Genomic DNA, 19,756 nt, shown 5'->3' with positions numbered 1-19,756 from the left:
TTCTACCTCTCTTCCTTGCTGAAGAGTGGAGTGACATTTGCAATTTTCCAGTCTTCCAGAAGCATTCCAAAATCTGGTGTCTTTTCTTTCTTTTTAAATCTTTTTATTGAGTAAGTATACAAAAAAGGTAAGCCATATAAACATTAATACAATGTTAAAGTATAATAAAATTCCAAAAGATAACAATACCAAAAACAAAATACTACAAACAATGTAATTTAAGCATAAGAAACCAAGATAACATAATAGTATACTAGATTTTATATATATCAATGGAAAAAAAAGAAAAAAAAAACCCCCAAAAAAAACCCACCGTGCAACTAACTAAAAGCAAAGCAAAGCAATGGGCTAACTTGAAACCAAACAGAGTTAAACTTAAAATCACGTCCTCAATCCCGACCTCCATTAAAACAGTGAAGAAAAAACAAGAAGGGTAAATATTACATTAAATGAAAATATCGAATAAAAGGTCCCCAAATCTGTTCAAATTTAAATGAAGAATCATAAAGGTTACTTCTAATTTTCTCCAGATTCAAACATAAAATCGTCTGAGAAAACCAAAAAAAGGTAGTTGGAGCATTAAGCTCTTTCCAATGTTGTAAAATACATCTTTTCGCCATTAAAGTAAGAAATGCAATCATTCTATGGGCTGAAGGGGAAAGATTACTAGAAATTTTAGGTAGTCCAAAGATAGCAGTAATAGGGTGAGGAGAGATATCTATATTTAATACCTTAGAAATAATATTGAAAATATCTCTCCAAAAAGTTTCCAAAGTAGGGCAAGACCAAAACATATGAGTTAAAGAGGCTATCTGCCCCGAACATCTATCACAGAAAGGATTAATATGCGAGTAAAAACGCGCTAACTTATCTTTGGACATATGTGCTCTATGCACCACTTTAAATTGAATTAGGGAATGTTTAACACAAATAGAAGAAGTATTAACTAATTGTAAAAATCTGGTGTCTAATGCCTCCACAATCTCTTCAGCCACCTCTTTCAGAACCCCAGAGTGTACGTCTTCTGGGTTAGGTGATCACCATCTAGTATCTTCAGAGGTTTCAGTTTCCTAAGAACCTTCTCTCTAGTAATGGTAACTTCACACACTACATGCCCCCTGATTCCTGGAACTTCAACCATACTGCTTGTGTCTTCTACAGTGAAGAATGATGCAAAATACATATTCTGTTCATCCGCCATTCTTTTGTCTCCTTTTACTACCTCTCTGGCATAGTTTTCCAGCAGTCCAACTCTTGCCTCTCTTTTACACTTCATGTATCTGAAGAAACTTTTTGTATACTCTTTAATATTACTGGCTAGTTTACTTTTTTACCTTTACCTTCTTAATAACTTTTTTAGTTGCCTTCTGTTGGTTTTTAAAAACTTCCAAATCTTCTAACTTTCCACTAATTTTTGCTCGATTATATACCCTCTCTTTGGCTTTTATATTGGCTTTGACTTACCTTGTTAACCATGGTTGTGACATCTAGCATTTAGAATACTTCTTCCTCTTTGGGGTGCATATATCACGTGACTTCCGAATTGCTTCCAGAAATTACAGCTGTTGCTGCTCTGCCTTCATCCCTGCCAGTGTTCTTTTCCAGTCAATTCTGACCAACTCCTCTCTCATGCCTCTGTAATTCCCTTTACACCGTAATACTGATACATCTGACTTTAGCTTCTCCTCAAATTTCAGGGTGAATTCGATCACATTATTATCACTTGTCCCTTAGGGTTCTTTTACCTAAGCTCTCTAATTAATCTCAGACAACACCCAATCCAGAGTAGCTGATACCCTAGTGGGCTCAACCACAAACTACTCTAAAAAGCTATCTCGTAGACATTCTAGAAATTCCCCCTCTTGGAATCTAGCACCAACCTGATTTTCCCAATTTACCTGCAGATTGAAATCCCCCATGACTATTGCAACATTGCCCTTTTGGCATGTATTTTCTATCTCCCATTCTAATTTGTAGACCACATCCTTACTACTGTTTGGGGGCTTGTATACAACTACCATTAGGGTCTTTTTACCCTTGCAGTTCCTTGGCTCCATCCACAATGATTCAACACCTCTTTCTAATGATTTGATTTGATTTCATTGTTTTTTTTTAAACGAACAAAGCAATGCCACCCCCTCTGCCTTCCTGCTTGTCCTTTCGATACAATGTGTCTTCTTGGACATTATGTTCCAAGCCAAAACGTTCTTTTAGCCATGATTCAGTGATGTCTACAACATCATGCATGCCAATCTATAACTGCTACAAGGTCATCTACCTTTTTCCGTATACTGTGCATATTCAAATACAACACTTTCAGTCCTGTATTCACCTTTTTCAATTTTGTCTACCTTTTATGTTGCAACCCTTCCTGTTGACTGCAACTTTGCCCTATCAACAACCTCTCCTCGCTATACCTTTCCTCTGTTTGTAAATCAACTGCCCCATCTTCAATACTTTCACTCCGGTTCCCATCCTCCTGCCAAATTAGTTTAAACCCACCCAAACAACTCTAGCCAACCTGCCTGCAAGGATATTGGACCCCCTCTGGTTCAGGTGTAAGTCGTTCCTTTTGTACAGGTCATACCTTTCCCAGAAGAGATCCTAATGATGCATTAAACTTAACCCCTGCCCCCTGCATCAGTTCCTCAGCCACATATACACCTGCGAAATCATCCTACCTTCATTGGCAGGTGGCACAGGCAGCAATCCAGAGATTACAACCCTGGAGGTCCTGTTTCTCAGCTTTCTACCTAGCTCTGAAAAATCTCTCTTCAGGACCTCCTCACCTTGTCTACCTATTTCATTGGTGTTGATAGGCACCAAACTTCTGGCTGCTCACCCCCACCATTGAGAATGCCACAGACCTGATCAGAGACATTCCCAATCCTGGTGCCAGGAAGGCAACATACCATCTAGAAATTAAAGAACATGAAGGTGGGCAAGTTCCTAGGGCCTGATGGAATCTTCCCTATGTTATTGATAAAGGCTAGTGATGAATTTGCTGGAGCCTTGACCAATATCTTTGTGTCCACTCTAGCCAAAAGGTGAGGTCCCAGAGAACTGATAAGTAGTTAATGCTGTTCCATTATTCAAGATGGAAACTAGGGATAATCCTGGAAACTATGGACCAGTGAGTTTCACATCTGTGATAGGGAAGTTACTGGAGAGGTTTTTAGGAGAGGATTCATGAGCAAATGGAAAGCAATGGTCTAATCAGAGACAGTCAGTTTGGCTTTGTGGGAGGCAAATTGCGTCTTACTACCTTGATTTGAGTTTTTCAAGGTGGTGATGAAGTTGATTGACGAAGATACTGCTGTGAATGTTGTTAGTATGGATTTTAGTAAGGCTTTTGACAAAGTCCCTCACGGGAGGCTCTTCAAGATTATGATGCATGAAGTTCATGGTGTTTGGATTCTGAGTTGGGTTGCCATAGAAGACAGAGGGCAGTGGTTGATGAGACTTATTTTGGTTGGAGGTCTGTGAGTGACTAGTAGTGCTCTGCAGGAATCCGTCTGGGATTTTTGCTGTTTGTGATATATAAATGTAGAAGGGTGAGCTAGTAAGTTTGCAGATGATACGAAGACTGGTGGTGTTGTGGATAATGTAGAAGACAGTCAAAAAAAAAACTGTGGGATATAGATCAGTTACAATATGGACAGAAAAATGGCGAGTGGAGTTTAAACTAGCCAAATGTGAAGTGTTTCACTTTTGGAGATCAAATGTAAATGGGCATTTAGCGGCAATACCCTTAATGTTGCTGTGTAGCAGGATTTTGTGGTCGAAGTCCACACCTCCCTGAGAGTGGCGAGGGTAGTAAAGGCAGCATGTGGCATGCTTGCCTTTATTAGTCAAGGAACTGAGTTCAAGGGTTGGGCTGTTACAACATAGCTTTATAAAACTATAGTTAGGACACATCAGGAGTATTGCATTCAACTCTGGTTCAAGGGGACCACTTTATTGAGCACATTTACCTCATCCACCACAAAAGGCAGGTTTTTCCAGTGGCCATTTCCCATTTTAATTCCACTCCCCATTCTCATTCTGACATGTAGGTCCATGTCCTCTTCTACTCCCATGGCCCTTCTTCTTCCGCCTTTTACCCCCTTCACCTACCAGCTTCTCACTTCATCACCCCCCAACTCCTCTACCCACCTGCTTTCCCACTGACCTACTTTATCTATCACCTGCCGGTTTGTACTTCTTTCCCTACCCCCACCTTCTTACTCTGGCTTTTTCTCCCTTCCTTTGCCAGTCCTAAAGAAGGGTTCTGGCCTTGACATGTCGACTCTTTATTCATCTACTCAGCCTGACCTGCTGAGTTCCTCCAGCATTTTGTGTGTGCTGCTCTGGATTTCCAGCAACTGCAGATTCTTTTATCTTTAGGATAAATATAACTTCCTGAGAAGTTATATTCTCAGGAAGGGCCATTCCTGCCTAGAATAATACAAAGATTAAAACAAAGAAGGGAGTGGCCCTTTGAATCCTCAACATAGACAATGGATCCCACATATCTCATGGCATCAAATGTGGGCAAATAAACCTTGTTCCTGCTTGGCATCTATCATTCCCCCTCAGCTGATGAAACAAAGCTCCTCCACGTTGAACAACACAGTGGAAGTAGCAAGGGCACTGAATGCTCCTTACAGTCAATCACCAAGTGTGGCTTAGTAGCACCATGAGCACTGACCTAGTTGAATCTAAGACAGGTTGTAAATGAACAAAGACAAGGGATCAACTTATTTGAGCTTGTCTTCACGATCCTACTATGATGCACATTTCCATTATGACATTGGTAGAAGTGAACACCACACAGGCTCTGTGGAAACCCACCACTGTGTTGTGTGTCACTACAAAATGTGCTAAATGGTTTAGACTTAGAACAAATCTGTATTTTGAAAATGGGCATCCATGAGACACAAACAGAAATATACATCACCATAATCACTAATGTGCTGGCATAGTCCTCACCTTACTGATGCTATTAAGTTAGGGTTTTAATCCTGGTTTACTCAGGAGTGCTATCAGGTATAACTGAAAATGAACTGTCAGTCTGGTGAAGCAAAACTACATGCAGGCTAAACAGCATGCAACAGTGATCTCACGGCCAATAGATCATATTGTAATCCTGTTCGCATTTACTCAATGGGTAAAGGGAAATACGTCATTAGTTTAAGTCATATCACACATAACAAAACATGACTGTGATTGTCCAGTCAATCGTCCTAGACCCAGGATGTTAGTGGAGGAGTTCCTCAGGTTCAATATTAACTATTTCTTTCCATTGTAATAACAGAAGTATATTCATTTATGATTATACATTCAAACCTATTCACAACTTCTTAGAAAGTGAAACAGCTCATGCATTTATGCAGCATGATCTAGGCACTGGGCCATTAACTTCACTAAAGTGCCTGCCATTCACAGTCAATAGCCTGACAGTAACCAAGTCATAACGTCAGAGACGGACAGAGAGGGAAGCAGGCCACCATCCTGCCACACCTTCACCAACCAGTGAACACCCACCTGCACTCATCCCAACTCCTAGAATTTGGCTCATACACTTCTCTGCCTAAGGAACTTAAGTCCTCATTTAGGGATTTCTGTAATAGCTTGACTCATATCAAACACAAACGCTGTCACTGACACCACTTCAAACACTCTCCTGATCAATGTATCGCTGGTACTCATCACAACCTAGATGAGAATGGTTTACCTCATATACCTTCTGAATCTCTTTGCCCTTGTCCTAAATCTATGTTCCGTTGTCCTCTGAGAGGGGGAAAAGCTTCCTTCAGTGCAATCTTATACAGCTTAATCACAACCCCTTAACTCCTCTGCTCCAGAGAGAACAGTCTCCTCATAATTGTAATGCTCCATCCCAGGCATCAACCTGGTGAATCCCCTCTGAAATCCCAGTATTGCATTCACATCCTCCCTATAGTGTGGCACCCAGAACTGCATGCAATACTCCATTTGAGGGCTAACCTAAGTTTAAAAAAGTTGAAGCATAACCCTCCACTTGTACTCCAAGGTCACTCTATTCACCAAGACTACCATTCATAATATATCAATGAGTTTCATTAGTACCTACAATATTACATTTACCTTACATCATTCCTTACATTTATCTGGATTGAACTGCACCCTGTCATTTATCAGTCCATTTCACTGACATATCAATATCACTTTGTAGACTAAGTTTACCATCCACATTATCCATTACTTTGTGAAATGGAATTCTGTTTCTTTGACTCTGCTTATATTTGCACTGAAGATGCTTGACCTAATCAATGCTTTTAAACTTAAGATGAAGATTATATCGCCCAGTGGGAATGTGTGCCTCATTTAAATTGTTCTGAGTGTGGTTTGTTTTTTTTAACAGCAAGAAGGGGTCAGTAGACAGAAGAAACTAGCAAGGAATTTGCAGGTAGAACTGATCCTTTGCGGACAAATAGGTCCTTCGAAGTGATTACCAGGACGAGTTGTTCAGTCAAGCTTGAAGTTAAAAAGAACTGTACATTTATGACATTGAAAAAAAAATGTAGTAATGGTTTTAAAGATGTACTTAGATGCAATTTAAATTTATTTTTAATAATTTTAATAGCTTTTAAATACTGATCAGCCAAACACACAAGCATTTTGAAAGCTAGATTGCTTTGAATTGCAAAAAATCTGTTTGTCCAGTTTACTATCTGTTGAAGGTCTTCTCAGCAATTTTTGCTGCGTCCACACTGCGCCAGAGAATTTTGAAAACGCTGGTTTCGAAATAAAACGTCAGGCATACACACTAAGCGTTTTTCAAAATATCTCTGTCCACACTAACACGGATATTTGGGCGAATCTCCTCCTACTGGGCATGCGCAGGACATGCAGAAAACAAGCGAAGAGGAAACGGTATACTTAGTGCGCGTTTGTCCAGTTACAGAGTAGAAAAACTTAAGAGTAATTGCTCTTGGCTCTTGCGCAGGAGGACTTAAAACTTAAAAAAAAATACTGGAGCATATGGAGGCAACTGACAGGGAGTTCACGGACAGTATAACCCGGCTGATGACAAACATTGAAAAACTAACTAACTCTGTTGCATTAATAAAGCACCTTGTTAAATGTTTAAGACATGTCTGCATCAGTGTTATCTTGTATTTCCATACAATGTTACATTAGGCTGTTACACATCTATTGTCAGAGAAGTACTTGCATAAATAGGTAAACCACCTTCATATAAACACGGACAGAAAACAGGGCAAAGTGAGTATGCTTATTTATTCAGTAAGCTATGGGTCAAAGTATTTGGTGAGTACATTTCTAACTCTTCTGGCTTCAGTCTCGTTGCCGTCTGTTCTGAAATTGTTAGGTTCTGCGAAGTGCAGAATGAAATATCGCTGTGATGATTGTACGCTCTAGTATCAATTGTTTGGCGACAATAAAGGAAGGAGGGGAAGGGGGGAGAGAGGAGGAGGAGGAGGACAAGGAGGAGAAAAAAACAATGAAATGCCGGGCTCCCTCCATCTGTTCCAGCACGTCATGACAGCGGTTTTAAAAAGCTCCAGTTACCCCATACACACTGCAACGGATATTAGGTGTTTTCAGATTTATTCACTCTGGAGATCGTTTCTGAAAATCTCTGTACTCGGGGGATGAAAACGCCATTTTAGTGTGGACAGAGTCAAAAACGAAGAGAAAAGGCTTCGTTTTCAAAATTATCCGGCGTAGTGTGGACATAGCCTTTGTGTGCAGGTCTTTTACTGGCCTAATTATGCATCACAATTACATTATGCAAGGCCATGATCCTTTACAGAGACATACCAATTCAGTTTAGGACACTTCTGGCAAGCAACTTTAGCTTTGGGAAATCACATTAAGTGCAGGATAACCGGAGCTGATCAGCAAAATCGGGTAGTAAACCTCATTTCGGCCATTGAATTTTCACACAACTTGCATAATTCTATGAGCATTATGCCATATTCAGATAGGCCTCAAATTCCCAGAACTGACCTACTTTAGCAAAATGAAATTTAATAAGAAATTACTCCAGGCAGTGGTTACCTAGAATCCAATTTAAAAACATCTTGCACTGAAGAACTAACCTTTGTACACATTTAAAACAAGAGAACTGAACGTACTAGGTGAAACTTGAGAGGAAGCAACTTTAAAAATATTTACTATACCTTTTATTTGATGTAGGTAGAAAAGCACCCCTCCTTCAAAATCTTCTTCATTAATGAGTTTGAGTCTTCTCGGTTTTCTACTCAGAACCGGATTCAACACAGATTCATCAGTACCAAAATTAAGTGAGCTGCAATAAATAGAAAATGATAAATATTTTCTCCACATGCCAGAAATTATCTTAATATGGTCCTGAAATACAGGTTCACGAACTAGACACCCATCGTCATCTCTTTTCAGTTCAGATGAATACAGATGCAATATTCAGTGGACCTATCACAAACTACCAAAATGACTAATGCATGCAATAGTGTTTGCAAAAGCAATATATGCTGCAGATTATCAAACGAGATTATAACTAGCATATTTTCTCTATAAAAATGCCACTATTAAGTTACAGTATGGTGCACAATAATACACACATAACCAGGCTCAAGGACAGCTTCTATCCTGCATGTTACAGGACTCTTGAATAGACCTCTTGCATGACAAAGATTTCACTTCACAATCTATCATGTCATGGTCCTCGCACATTAATATCCAACTTCACTACATCTTCTCTGTGCCTGTAACTATAACACTATGGTCCGTATTTTGTTTTTGCTTTTACCTTTGCACTACCTTAAATGTACTTATGTTTTGAAATTATCTATGCAGATGGCATGCAAAAGCAAATTTCTTACTACATCACCGTATGCACGATGATAATAAACCAATTACAAAGCTTATGTGCAAATACTTGTGAAATGTGTATAAAAGATACCGTCAGTGAGAGGTAAAGCCCCACAATGAATACTGAACTAGTAAGGGTTGAGATAGAAAAGTAATTTCTACTTATAATCCTAGACTAAAACTAACTAGGAGCTATACAGAAGAAAATCATCCACTAACACAATTCAGAAAAAACCATCATCATTCTTTAAGAATGTGGGAAGGATATAGATCCTACTACAAATACAGTATGCCGACCAGCACAGATACAAATATAGAAGCTGGATAAATATACAGGGGAAAACAAAAAGAAAAAAATGCTGGCAGGATTTGAGAAGGGATATGTTGGGGGTTCAGGTGAAGCACAAGCACAGAAAAAATGGGCCAAATAGCCTGTTTCTGCATTGTATTTTCTGTGAAAAACCTCAACATTTTAAAATTATATCAACAGTGGTCACAGTTCATCAGGTCTTCACACCAAATGCACCTGAGGAAACACATACACAGATGGCCTTCTGATTTAAGAGCCCCCCTTCTTCCCTCTAAATTTTGGTTCAACTCTTATCACAGGATTCAATGTTAAACCCATTTGACAATATGTGGGAAGCGTAATTTTGAATGAGTAAAGAATCAAGAAATCATCATTGGTGGCTCAGAATTCTATGCTCCCTCTGGTGTCTCTCTATACAGTGCAGACAAGCCTAGAGATTTTCTACGAAAACCTTCTTTCCTGAAGGGAAAGGACTATATCAACATTGAACATCCGTAATTGGATTGCGAATTCTTTAACCACTTTAATCATTTCATCATATGTTATCTTATCAGAAACACTAGGCTGTAGCAGTGACCAGCAAACAAGAACAAGAATTCTTGCCTCTTTTCTCCCCAATCTATGGGTATTTATATTTATAATGATACTCCTATTGTCATGTTATGATCACCTTGACCCATACATCTTTCTAGTGAGAATAACTCTTTTCAACACATGTATTTACTGAAAAACCTAGGAACTTCATTACTTCAGAAGTGTATTCTGATTTGATGTTAATATTGTTTCACCACCAATGTGAATACAAAGATACAGTATTTTTTAAATTTTAAAGCATTGCCATGATTACCATACACATATTGAATTCAAGATAGAATCAGCTATGATGCGCTCAATGTAAAATAATTTCAAACACTTAATATTTAGCCTTCTAAAGGTAAAAAATAAACTGATATCGAGAATGAAGCTTTCACTTTGTTCTAAGATCAGCTACAATGAGCTTAAGATGTAGCAATAATTTGTGATCAGGTTCAAACTGTTGTGTTTTGTAACTTCAAAACATAAAATTAATTGAAATAAAAACGTGGAGCGAAATAATAATGTCTTAGTTTCACTTTTACTGTAAGTGTGACGCACTCATATGACGTAGTGGTATAATGATGTATACCATTCACGTTCTTTCACATATAACACACAATGAATTAAATGAACAAGAATGTTTAATCAGGAATGTTGAATATTACTCAAACATTACTGAAATATTACATACATAACACACCTCCCTGAAATATCACACACACATTACACATGGTATAATATATAATACAACAAATATATAGACATCCACACCATAATAAATTTTAAATTGTCCTATTCAGGCCAAAAGCTATCATCGCTATGGAGGCTTTCTTACTCTCATGGGATAATGTCGTTCCTGACAAGAGGATCACTCTGCTTTACAGGTGAGATATGAGGCTGTGAAACATTGTCCATGGTGGTTGTAGAAGTTGACTCTGGGACTGCAGGAAGTGGTTCTGACAGCTCTGGCCACCTTTCTTCTCTAATAATTGACGTTGCTCTCAACTGATTGTTATGTCATCTCCAGATTATATAAGATGCAATCTCCACTGAGTAGGAGAGTGGGCCAGTTCTGCTCTTAATCTTTTCAAGAATCCACTTTGATCACCTCTGTTGTCCCTCACCAAGACAGTTTGTCCATGAGGGAAGTGTCGAACCACCTTGTTGAGGAGCCTTCAAATTGTCTCAGCTGTTTGTCCTGTATAGTTCTTCTCAGACTGGGTTTGAGGAGATTCAGGTGTAAATGCAAGGGACATCCCAGTAAAGCACAGCTGGTGAATTGTTGGTTGTGCAGTGCATTGCATTGCAATATGCAAGGAGGAAATTGTGAGCTTCTGGTTCAGTGTTAGTGTAGTGTATTCTGTTGACATTTCTTGCAGTGTGTTCTTTAGACTGTGGACAAACCTTTCCACCAAGCCATTTGTTGCTAGGTGATATGATGCAGATGTAATAGATTAGATTAGATTATGAGGACACTCAATCCTCGTTTATTGTCATTTAGAAATGCATGCATTAAATAATGATACAATGTTCCTCCAATATGGTATCACAGAAACAGGACAGACCAAGACTAAAACTAACAAAAACCACATAATTATAACATATAGTTACAACAGTGCAAAGCAATACTGTAATTTGATAACAGCAGACCATGGGCACAGTAAAAAAAAGTCTCAAAGTTCCGATAGCCCAACATCTCACGCAAACAGTAGAAGGAAGGAAACTCTCCCTGCCATGAGCTTCCAGTGCCGCAAATTTGCCAATGCAGCACCCTGGAAGCACCCGACCACAGTCCGACTCTGAGTCCGTCTGAAAACTTCGAGCCTCCGACCAGCCCTCCGACACCGAGCACCATCTCTGCCGAGCGCTTTGACCCCGGCCCCAGCCACCAAGAAACAGACAAAGCCGAGGATTCGAGGCGTTCCCCTCCGGAGATTTCAGATCACACAGTAGCAGTGGCAGCGAAGCAGGCATTTCAGAAGTTTCACCAGATGTTCCTCCATGCTCTCACATCTGCCTCCATCAAATCAGAATTGTGCACAGCCTCCCACTTGATAGATTACAGATATTCATCACTGGAGAGGCTGTGCGCGCTGCGTCACACTGCCATCTTCTCCTCTCCTTGAATAATATGTCTTATTCCATTCATTCGAGGCTTCTCAGTACATCAGTGTGTGAGACTGTAGTGGAGGCTATTTGAAACACTACTGGCCACTATGCAGCTGTATCCACTACTACCAAAATCTTCATGAATACTCTGCCAGGGTAATACTCCACGCTGTTCTTGGAAACCTCTGGACGTGTTGGCATCCTGAACAGTGCATGGCAAGCTGCTCGATCTGCTGATCTATCCCAGGCCACAAGACAAAACTTCGAACCTACACTTTCATTTTGACCATGCCCAGATGACTGGCATGCAGCTCATCCAACACTTCGTCTCTCAGCTTGGATGGTACGACAACTCTCAATCCCCACACAAGACAACCTGACAACAGCAAGTAAAAATGGGGGAACCAGGACTCCTGCTGCACAATCCAGCCACTTTGGGTGGTCATGTAGACCTGAGACAGTGTGAGATCTTTTCTGGTTTCCCTTTGGATCATTTCTGCTGTAATAGGGAGACCTTCAATTTGAATTAGGGAAAATGCGCCAAGAGGAGTGTCCTCTTTTGTAAATGTTTCAGGTATTTCCTTTCCAAGGGTAAATAGAACAATCCATCAGCAACTTCATGATTAGTCATCCTCTGGAATTCAATCTTGTAATTGTGTCCTCCAAGAAACAGAGTTCATCTCTACATTTGTGCTGTTGCTGTTAGAGGAACACCCTTCTGTGCAGTGAAAAAGGACACTAGTGGTTGATATAATCAGTAATGAAGGTGAACACTTTCCCATACAAGTACTGGTTAAAACGTTTTGCATCCCAAACCAGACTCAAAGCCCCTTTATCAATCTGTACGTAATCTTTCTCTACAGCGCTAAGGGAATGAGATGCAAAAGCTATGGGGCATTCACTTCCATCACTCATAACATGTGACACTATTGCACCTAATAAGGCAAGGCGTCATATGCGAGCTTCATTGGACAATGTGGATCATAATGTGTGAGTACGGTGTCTGATGTCACCATTTCCTTTACCTTTTGGAAAGCCACCTCACACTGCTTTGCCCATCACCATTTCTTCCTGATCGGTAATAATGAATTCAAGGGGTGGAGTACAGTAACCAGGTTTGACAGGTATCTGTTATAATTGACAAATGCTAAAAAGGACCACAACTGTGATATGTCCTTTGGCTTAGGGCATCCACCACTGCTTGAATTTTCTCAGCACACTTATGTAATCCTTGTGTCTCAATGGTGTGACCACACTAAGTGATACATGGTTTAAAATAATTTATAATTGTTGCATTGTGCTCTGAGCCCATAATCTTCTAATCTTTTTAACATTGTCTTGAGATGATTTTGGAGATGTTCAATGATATCATCCAGGTAACACTTAGGGCCTGGAAAGCCTTGCAGAACCTGGCTGATAACTTTTTGCCAGAATGCAGGTGCAGATACTACTCCAAAAATAAGCATATAATAGCTTTAAAGCGTTTTGTGAATGTTTACGGTAATAAACACTCTGGGTTTCATCTTTAAATCTACAGTGCATTGTATGTGAAGCCCCTTTCATTCCTGACTGCAACTCAATTGCATCTGTTTGTTGTTTCCATTGATACAGCAATTTCAGCTGCTCTTTTAAATGTGAGTTGTGTTTCATTTATGAGCCATTTTTGAATGCTTTTTTGTAAGATTTTACACTAACTGATCTCTCAGTACATCATTAAGTCCATCACTGAACTGTTAATGCTCAGACAACTTCTCCAATTCAGGCACATATGCTAAAATGGACTACCTTTTGATTCCATGTATGAAAGCTAAAGCATCTGCAATCAACTGTTTCAATTCTAAATGCTTCTGCATTACTTTCAAGTAGTCAGCAAAGCTCATTTTGGCTGGTTTGGTTGGAGCAGTTAAACTTCTATGCAAACATTATGCTTTTCTACCCAATGCACTTAGTAAGACTGTCACTCGATTTCATTGGCTGTTTAATTTGCTTCGAAATACAGCTCAATTTGCTCAGTATACAATATCAAATTAACATTTGAACAATAAAATGCAAATATCTTTCTGATGTAGCCAGCCATTTCTGCCTTTTTTTTTATTTATAAATACTATCATCCGGTACTCACTTTTAATGAACCCATGCATTTGTCTGTTCTCTGCCTTTTTTAAAAAACTCCCAAAAAAGCACATGATGCGCTGTTTATTTACTCAATTATTTCCTGCTGCACTTCAGCAGGCAGGTAATCATCTTGGGTTTGTTTAAAACTTACTTTTCGCCACAGAGTGAGGAATAACGTGTTTTAGTTTCATTTTAACTTTAAGTAAGATGCGCACGTATAATGTAGTGGGGTAATGACATATGCTAGTTACGCACTTCTAATTATAACACGTAATGAATTATTTGAATGAACTTGAATGCTTAATCAAATATATTTACAATATTATTCAAACCTTACTGAAATATTAAATACACATCATAACCAATTACTTTTGAAAGGCAGAGTATAGATGCAAAGCTGATACTACCCCATTTTCTTTCTACTTTATTCCCTTTAGCCCAACAGAGGGATAAGATGTGGACTTGATTCCCTTTAAAATATGTGACTACTGATGGTACCTACACAGCAAACAGGACAATTGTGTCATGTCCAAAACAATGAAAAAATACAGAATTCTATTAAAGCAGCATAGAAACATAGAAAACCTACAGCACAATACAGGCCCTTCGGCCCACAAAGATGTGCCGAACGTGTCCCTACCTTAGAAATTACTAGGCTTACCCATAGCCCTCTATTTTACTAAGCTCCATGTAGCTATCTAAATGTCTCTTAAAAGACCCTATCATATCCACCTCCACCACCACCATCGTTGCCGGCAGCCCATTCCATGCACTCACCACTCTCTGAGTAAAAAACTTACCCCTGACACCTCCTCTGTACCTACTCCACAGCACCTTAAACCTGTGTCCTCTTGTGGCAACCATTTCAGCCTTGAGAAAAAGCCTCTGACTATCCACACGATCAATGCCTCTCATTATCTTATACACCTCTTTCAGGTCACCTCTCATCCGCCATCACTCCAAGGAGAAAAGGCTGCATTCACTCAACCTATTCTCATAAGGCATCTTCCATAACTTCTTACAGCAGTGTCCCCTTGTATATCTGCATAATGGATTCCACTGGTTTATAGCTTTCATACCAAAATGCATATTGTTATGGAAAATTCCAAAAACATTTTCAAAAAAGTGCTATACAAAGGAACAATTTTCAAGAAATTAAATACAAAAAAGATGCAATTGCATGTTTATTACCCAACCATTCCTGAAATATCAGTCAATGCTGCAGTCTTCTCAAATGGTCCCGATCTTTCAATTTCATTTTCTTCAGGTTCTTGGAAGGGAAAAAAGTTGAAATAATAGCAAGAAAAGTACGGAACATATAATAATAGATCAGACACTTCTTTTTGCATCAGTTCTTGTGGATAGTATTCAGTTAAGTAATTAAGATTGAATTTGCCAGACATATTTCAAACACACCAAAAGAAAGATTAATAGCTGGTCTGAGCAATTAAAGATAAAACAGGCCTCATGCTCATGGTCACCCAGGAACACACAGTAAATATACTATTTTTATTCTAGATCACCACATACTGAACTAAACAGAATGACTTACAAATTCCCAATTAAAGAAAATAAGAGCCAATTGTCCTTCTTTTACCCGTTTGGATCAATTAATCATACCAACAAATCTTACATCATGAACCAGAACAATAATTGGATCAGGCCAATTACTACTCTGAGAAAGGGTGAAAAGGCTGAAAAAGTATCTTGGCGGATGCAAGTTAAATGGCAAATGACCATCTACCAACTCCTAAAAGCTTTTTTCATCCTCTGTATGGTACAAGATTCAGATAGAAAGCCTTCCATTTAACTGGATCAATACTGCTTCAGAAACACCATTATAAAGTACAGCAAACAACAGGAATTCTGCAGATGCTGGAAATTCAAGCAACACACATAAAAGTTGCTGGTGAACGCAGCAGGCCAGGCAGCATCTCTAGGAAGAGGTGCAGTCGACGTTTCAGGCCGAGACCCTTCGTCAGGACTAACTGAAGGAAGAGTGAGTAAGGGATTTGAAAGTTGGAGGGGGAGGGGGAGATCCAAAATGATAGGAGAAGACAGGAGGGGGAGGGATGGAGCCGAGAGCTGGACAGGTGATAGGCAAAAGGGATACGAGAGGATCATAGGACAGGAGGTCCGGGAAGAAAGACAAGGAGGTGGGGGGGGGGGACCCAGAGGATGGGCAAGGGGTATATTCAGAGGGACAGAGGGAGAAAAAGGAGAGTGAGAGAAAGAATGTGTGTATAAAAATAAGTAACAGATGGGGTACGAGGGGGAGGTGGGGCATTAGCGGAAGTTAGAGAAGTCGATGTTCATGCCATCAGGTTGGAGGCTACCCAGACGGAATATACAGTTTGTTTGACTGGTACTCTATTAAACATCCTAGATATTATCTCATCCTACCATTCAGGCAATAATTAGAGTCTGCACTACCTACAAAATGCACTATAGCTTCTTTCCAGACTTCTGCAAGAATAGGGCGAAGGCAAAAACAGTTAACTGCTGTTCCATTCTAAATCACACACCTTCCTACCTTAAAATCATAAGAAACAGGAGATTAAACCAATTGATCCCTCAAGCCTGCTTCACAATTTACTAACATTGTGTTTCAGTCAATGTTGCCCTCAACATTTATATTCTTCATTCTCTCCATACTCCTCGATTCCCCTGCATTTCAAGTATTTTTTCATTCTTCACCTTTATGTTCAATGACTCAACATATACACCTCTTTGGGATACAGAATACCAAAAATGTCCAAACCCACAGAATAAATTCTTCCATATCTAGAGATCTCCATTAGGGGAATACTTTCTCTCCATCCATCTTGTCAATCCCTCCCCACCATCCAAAATCTTTTTCAATAAGATCATCTTTAATTCTTCTAAACTCTGAGTAGAGGCCCCACACATTTGATCTAGTGAGCCTGCTTAATATGTTTTCTCCCTCAAATATGGAGACTAAACAAACTGCAAGTGTGTCATTGTTCCTAAATTATTGTGAAATCCAAATCCTGAAATTAATTCCTAGTCAACTGCAGTGTGGACGTTCATGCACCAGAGAGATAACAAAAGTTCAAGATGCTGCCCCACAAAGGGAGTAGGAAACTAAATGCTTGTCCTAGCAACAATACCCACACAACATAACTGGATTAAAACTACTTGGAAAGGCCTAGCAATATCTGTATGGTTTCTCAGTGCCACTCACCAACAAACCTCAAACCAAAAACTGGACCAGTCACTTGAAGTCATAGTTACAAAAGCAGATTGGAGTTTGGGTATCCGGTATCCTGCATCATGCATCACCTTTTGACATCTAAATCCCCGAAACACCTTACTTAACAGCACTGTGAGAATACATTCACCAGAAGGACTGTAGTAACTCAAGGCAGAGGCTGACTACTTCTCAAGGGTATTTCGGGACAGGCAACAAATGCTGGCATTACCACTAAAGAACTGATCCCAAAAATCCAGTTGTTCCTAAATATTTACAAGGCCCAATCAAATGTCACTCAAAATTTTAATTGCCCAGAAAATGATATTTAAGAACTTAATGTAACACCACTGAATGCCTTCAGAATTGAAGCAGCATGCATATATAGAGACAATTTAATTCACAGCCCCAAACTCAAACTACTGTCTTGGAGAATCTGATCATTTCCAACATTAACATACACAACTTTTCCAAATGTTCTAAATCTGATGGGTAAAACAAATTTATATCCAACACACCAAAAATATTTGTTGTTATACATAGCTGTTATTCATGTTAAACAAAAGAGCAAAGTAGCAGGGTGTGCTTTGCTCATGTTAAGCTTTCCAATTAATATCCTCCATGTCAACATTTAATTCTGATTTGGTGGAACTGCAGATCCTCCATATATTAAAAAAATCAAGAATGCTTGAGAAAATAAAGCCAGGACAATTTTAAACAAATACCTTTATTTTGTTGCAAATGGTTGTGGACTCCCTCTTCAAAGTCATCTTCATTTATGACTTTGCGTTTTTTAGGTCTTCTACAAAGAATTGGTTTTGTGGTGGATTCTTCGAAATCAGAACTGATTAATCTGTAATAAATACAGCTATTAGAATTATTTTAAAATATTTCTTTGTTCAAGACACCATCAGTAAGTACATTTCATATGGTTAAGTACATGTTATATTCTGTGCCTAAATGAACTGTCAGGTTTGTTAATGTCATCCTTGATGCAAACTGCTACCTTGTACAATTGATATATTTATACATTCAGTTTCTTGTAGGAATAAAAGTATTGGGATTTCAGGAAGACAGCATGTTTTATTTCTTAATAGTGATAAGTTTTCATAAAACAGAGGGGGTCTGTATAATCCCAATAAAATTGTCCCCTTCCTCCAGGAATCTATTTTTAATATAAGCCATCTCCATGTTCTTTCTCTGAAGGAGAATGATTATGAAAGTAAACTCTTACAATTTACTATGGTACCGCTACTGTAGCACTGATAGTATCTCGTAAATCCGTTAGTTGGTACAAATGCCCCATCGTGTGCCATTTTCGTGCTCCAGCTTCATGTTTTCATTTGCCTTATTCTGTTATCATGACAATTAGAATGAATCTTCATTTGCAGTTTGTGGAATATTAGAATGAAAGTAAAGTCTTGGATAGATAGATAGATATATAGGCATCCATTAGTCTCATGAGACCATGGATTTGCGCCTTGGAAGGTTTCCAGGGCGCAGGCCTGGGCAAGGTTGTATGGAAGACCAGCAGTTGCCCATGCTGCAAGTCTCCCCTCTCCACGCCACCGATGTTGTCCACCATGTTGATGGGCATTAGGACCCAAACAACTTGGCACCGGTGTCGTTGCTGAGCAATGTGTGGTTAAGTGCATTATTCAAGGACACAGCACGCTGCCTCAGCCAAGGCTTGAACTAGCGACCTTCAAATCACTAGACGAATGCCTTAACCATTTGGCCACGCGCCAACACATATTCTAAAAACCCATCCTGAATACACACATTCTAATCACCCTTATTCAAATCTATCCAGGTAAAAAAATGTTATTACTGAGTCGGAACACTATCACTGCTGCAAAATTCTAGAACATTTTCAATTCTTTTTTCTTCTGAAGTTTAAGATCCTTTCCTTTTAGTTCCTAATAAATTCGAACTCCATCTGTGTTTAACCAGTAGAACTCATGGTGTTTATTAGATTCCTGGCCTGTTCCCTTTCCACTACCGAAACTGGTTGGAAATATTTATTTCTGATAAATCTTGCAGCTTTATTTATCCACAAATCTGGCTCTTCAAGCATCTCTGTAAAGTAAGTAAAAGTTTACTTATTCTTTATTGTCATAATCCTTCACATGCACACCTTATTCACTCTCATCCAGCGGACTCATTCTTTCTTTCCAAACCTGGAACTGTACATCCTCTCTATATTTCTAACACTGATCATCGATCCATGTATGACCTTTATACCAACCCTAACAAGCTTATTATTCTAAGGTGTGTAACAACATGATACACTTATTCTAAACACTTCTGCCCTAAGGTGTATTCACCTTCTTCAGGAGAAAACTGGTTCCTGTTTGGTTTAGAACGTGACCTCACTGAAGACCCAATTCTTCCAGAGAGCCCATACATTTCTCCTAGAAAACCCACAACTCTCCTTCCTACATCCTCCCCTAGAGAATACTATATATTGATGAGTCACTTCTCTTTCTTTTGCTAATTGAACTGAAACATAACTTTCACTTTGATGGTAAGATCACTTTCTTCACAGAAGCATGGAAGGAACAACAACCTGTCTTTTTTGCTTGGTAAACATATTA

The 19,756-nt window shown here is 39.1% G+C and overlaps 1 protein-coding gene across 1 annotated transcript in view; it reads right to left on the bottom strand.

The window, feature by feature from the left end:
* The window catches only part of cenpt (centromere protein T), a 58,056-nt gene that overhangs the window by 15,223 nt on the left and 23,077 nt on the right, over positions 1–19,756 (bottom strand). The window contains exons 8-10 of the mRNA XM_063067561.1: positions 17,885–18,012; positions 15,140–15,218; positions 8,169–8,296 (exon numbers count right to left, since the gene is read on the bottom strand). Coding sequence (XP_062923631.1) covers positions 8,169–8,296; positions 15,140–15,218; positions 17,885–18,012 — 335 coding nt within the window. The remainder of the gene's footprint in view (positions 1–8,168; positions 8,297–15,139; positions 15,219–17,884; positions 18,013–19,756) is intronic.

Source organism: Mobula hypostoma, chromosome 14 (genome assembly GCF_963921235.1).
Source record: "Mobula hypostoma chromosome 14, sMobHyp1.1, whole genome shotgun sequence".
Lineage (NCBI taxonomy): Eukaryota > Metazoa > Chordata > Chondrichthyes > Myliobatiformes > Myliobatidae > Mobula > Mobula hypostoma.
This window is presented reverse-complemented; position numbering and strand designations above follow the sequence as displayed.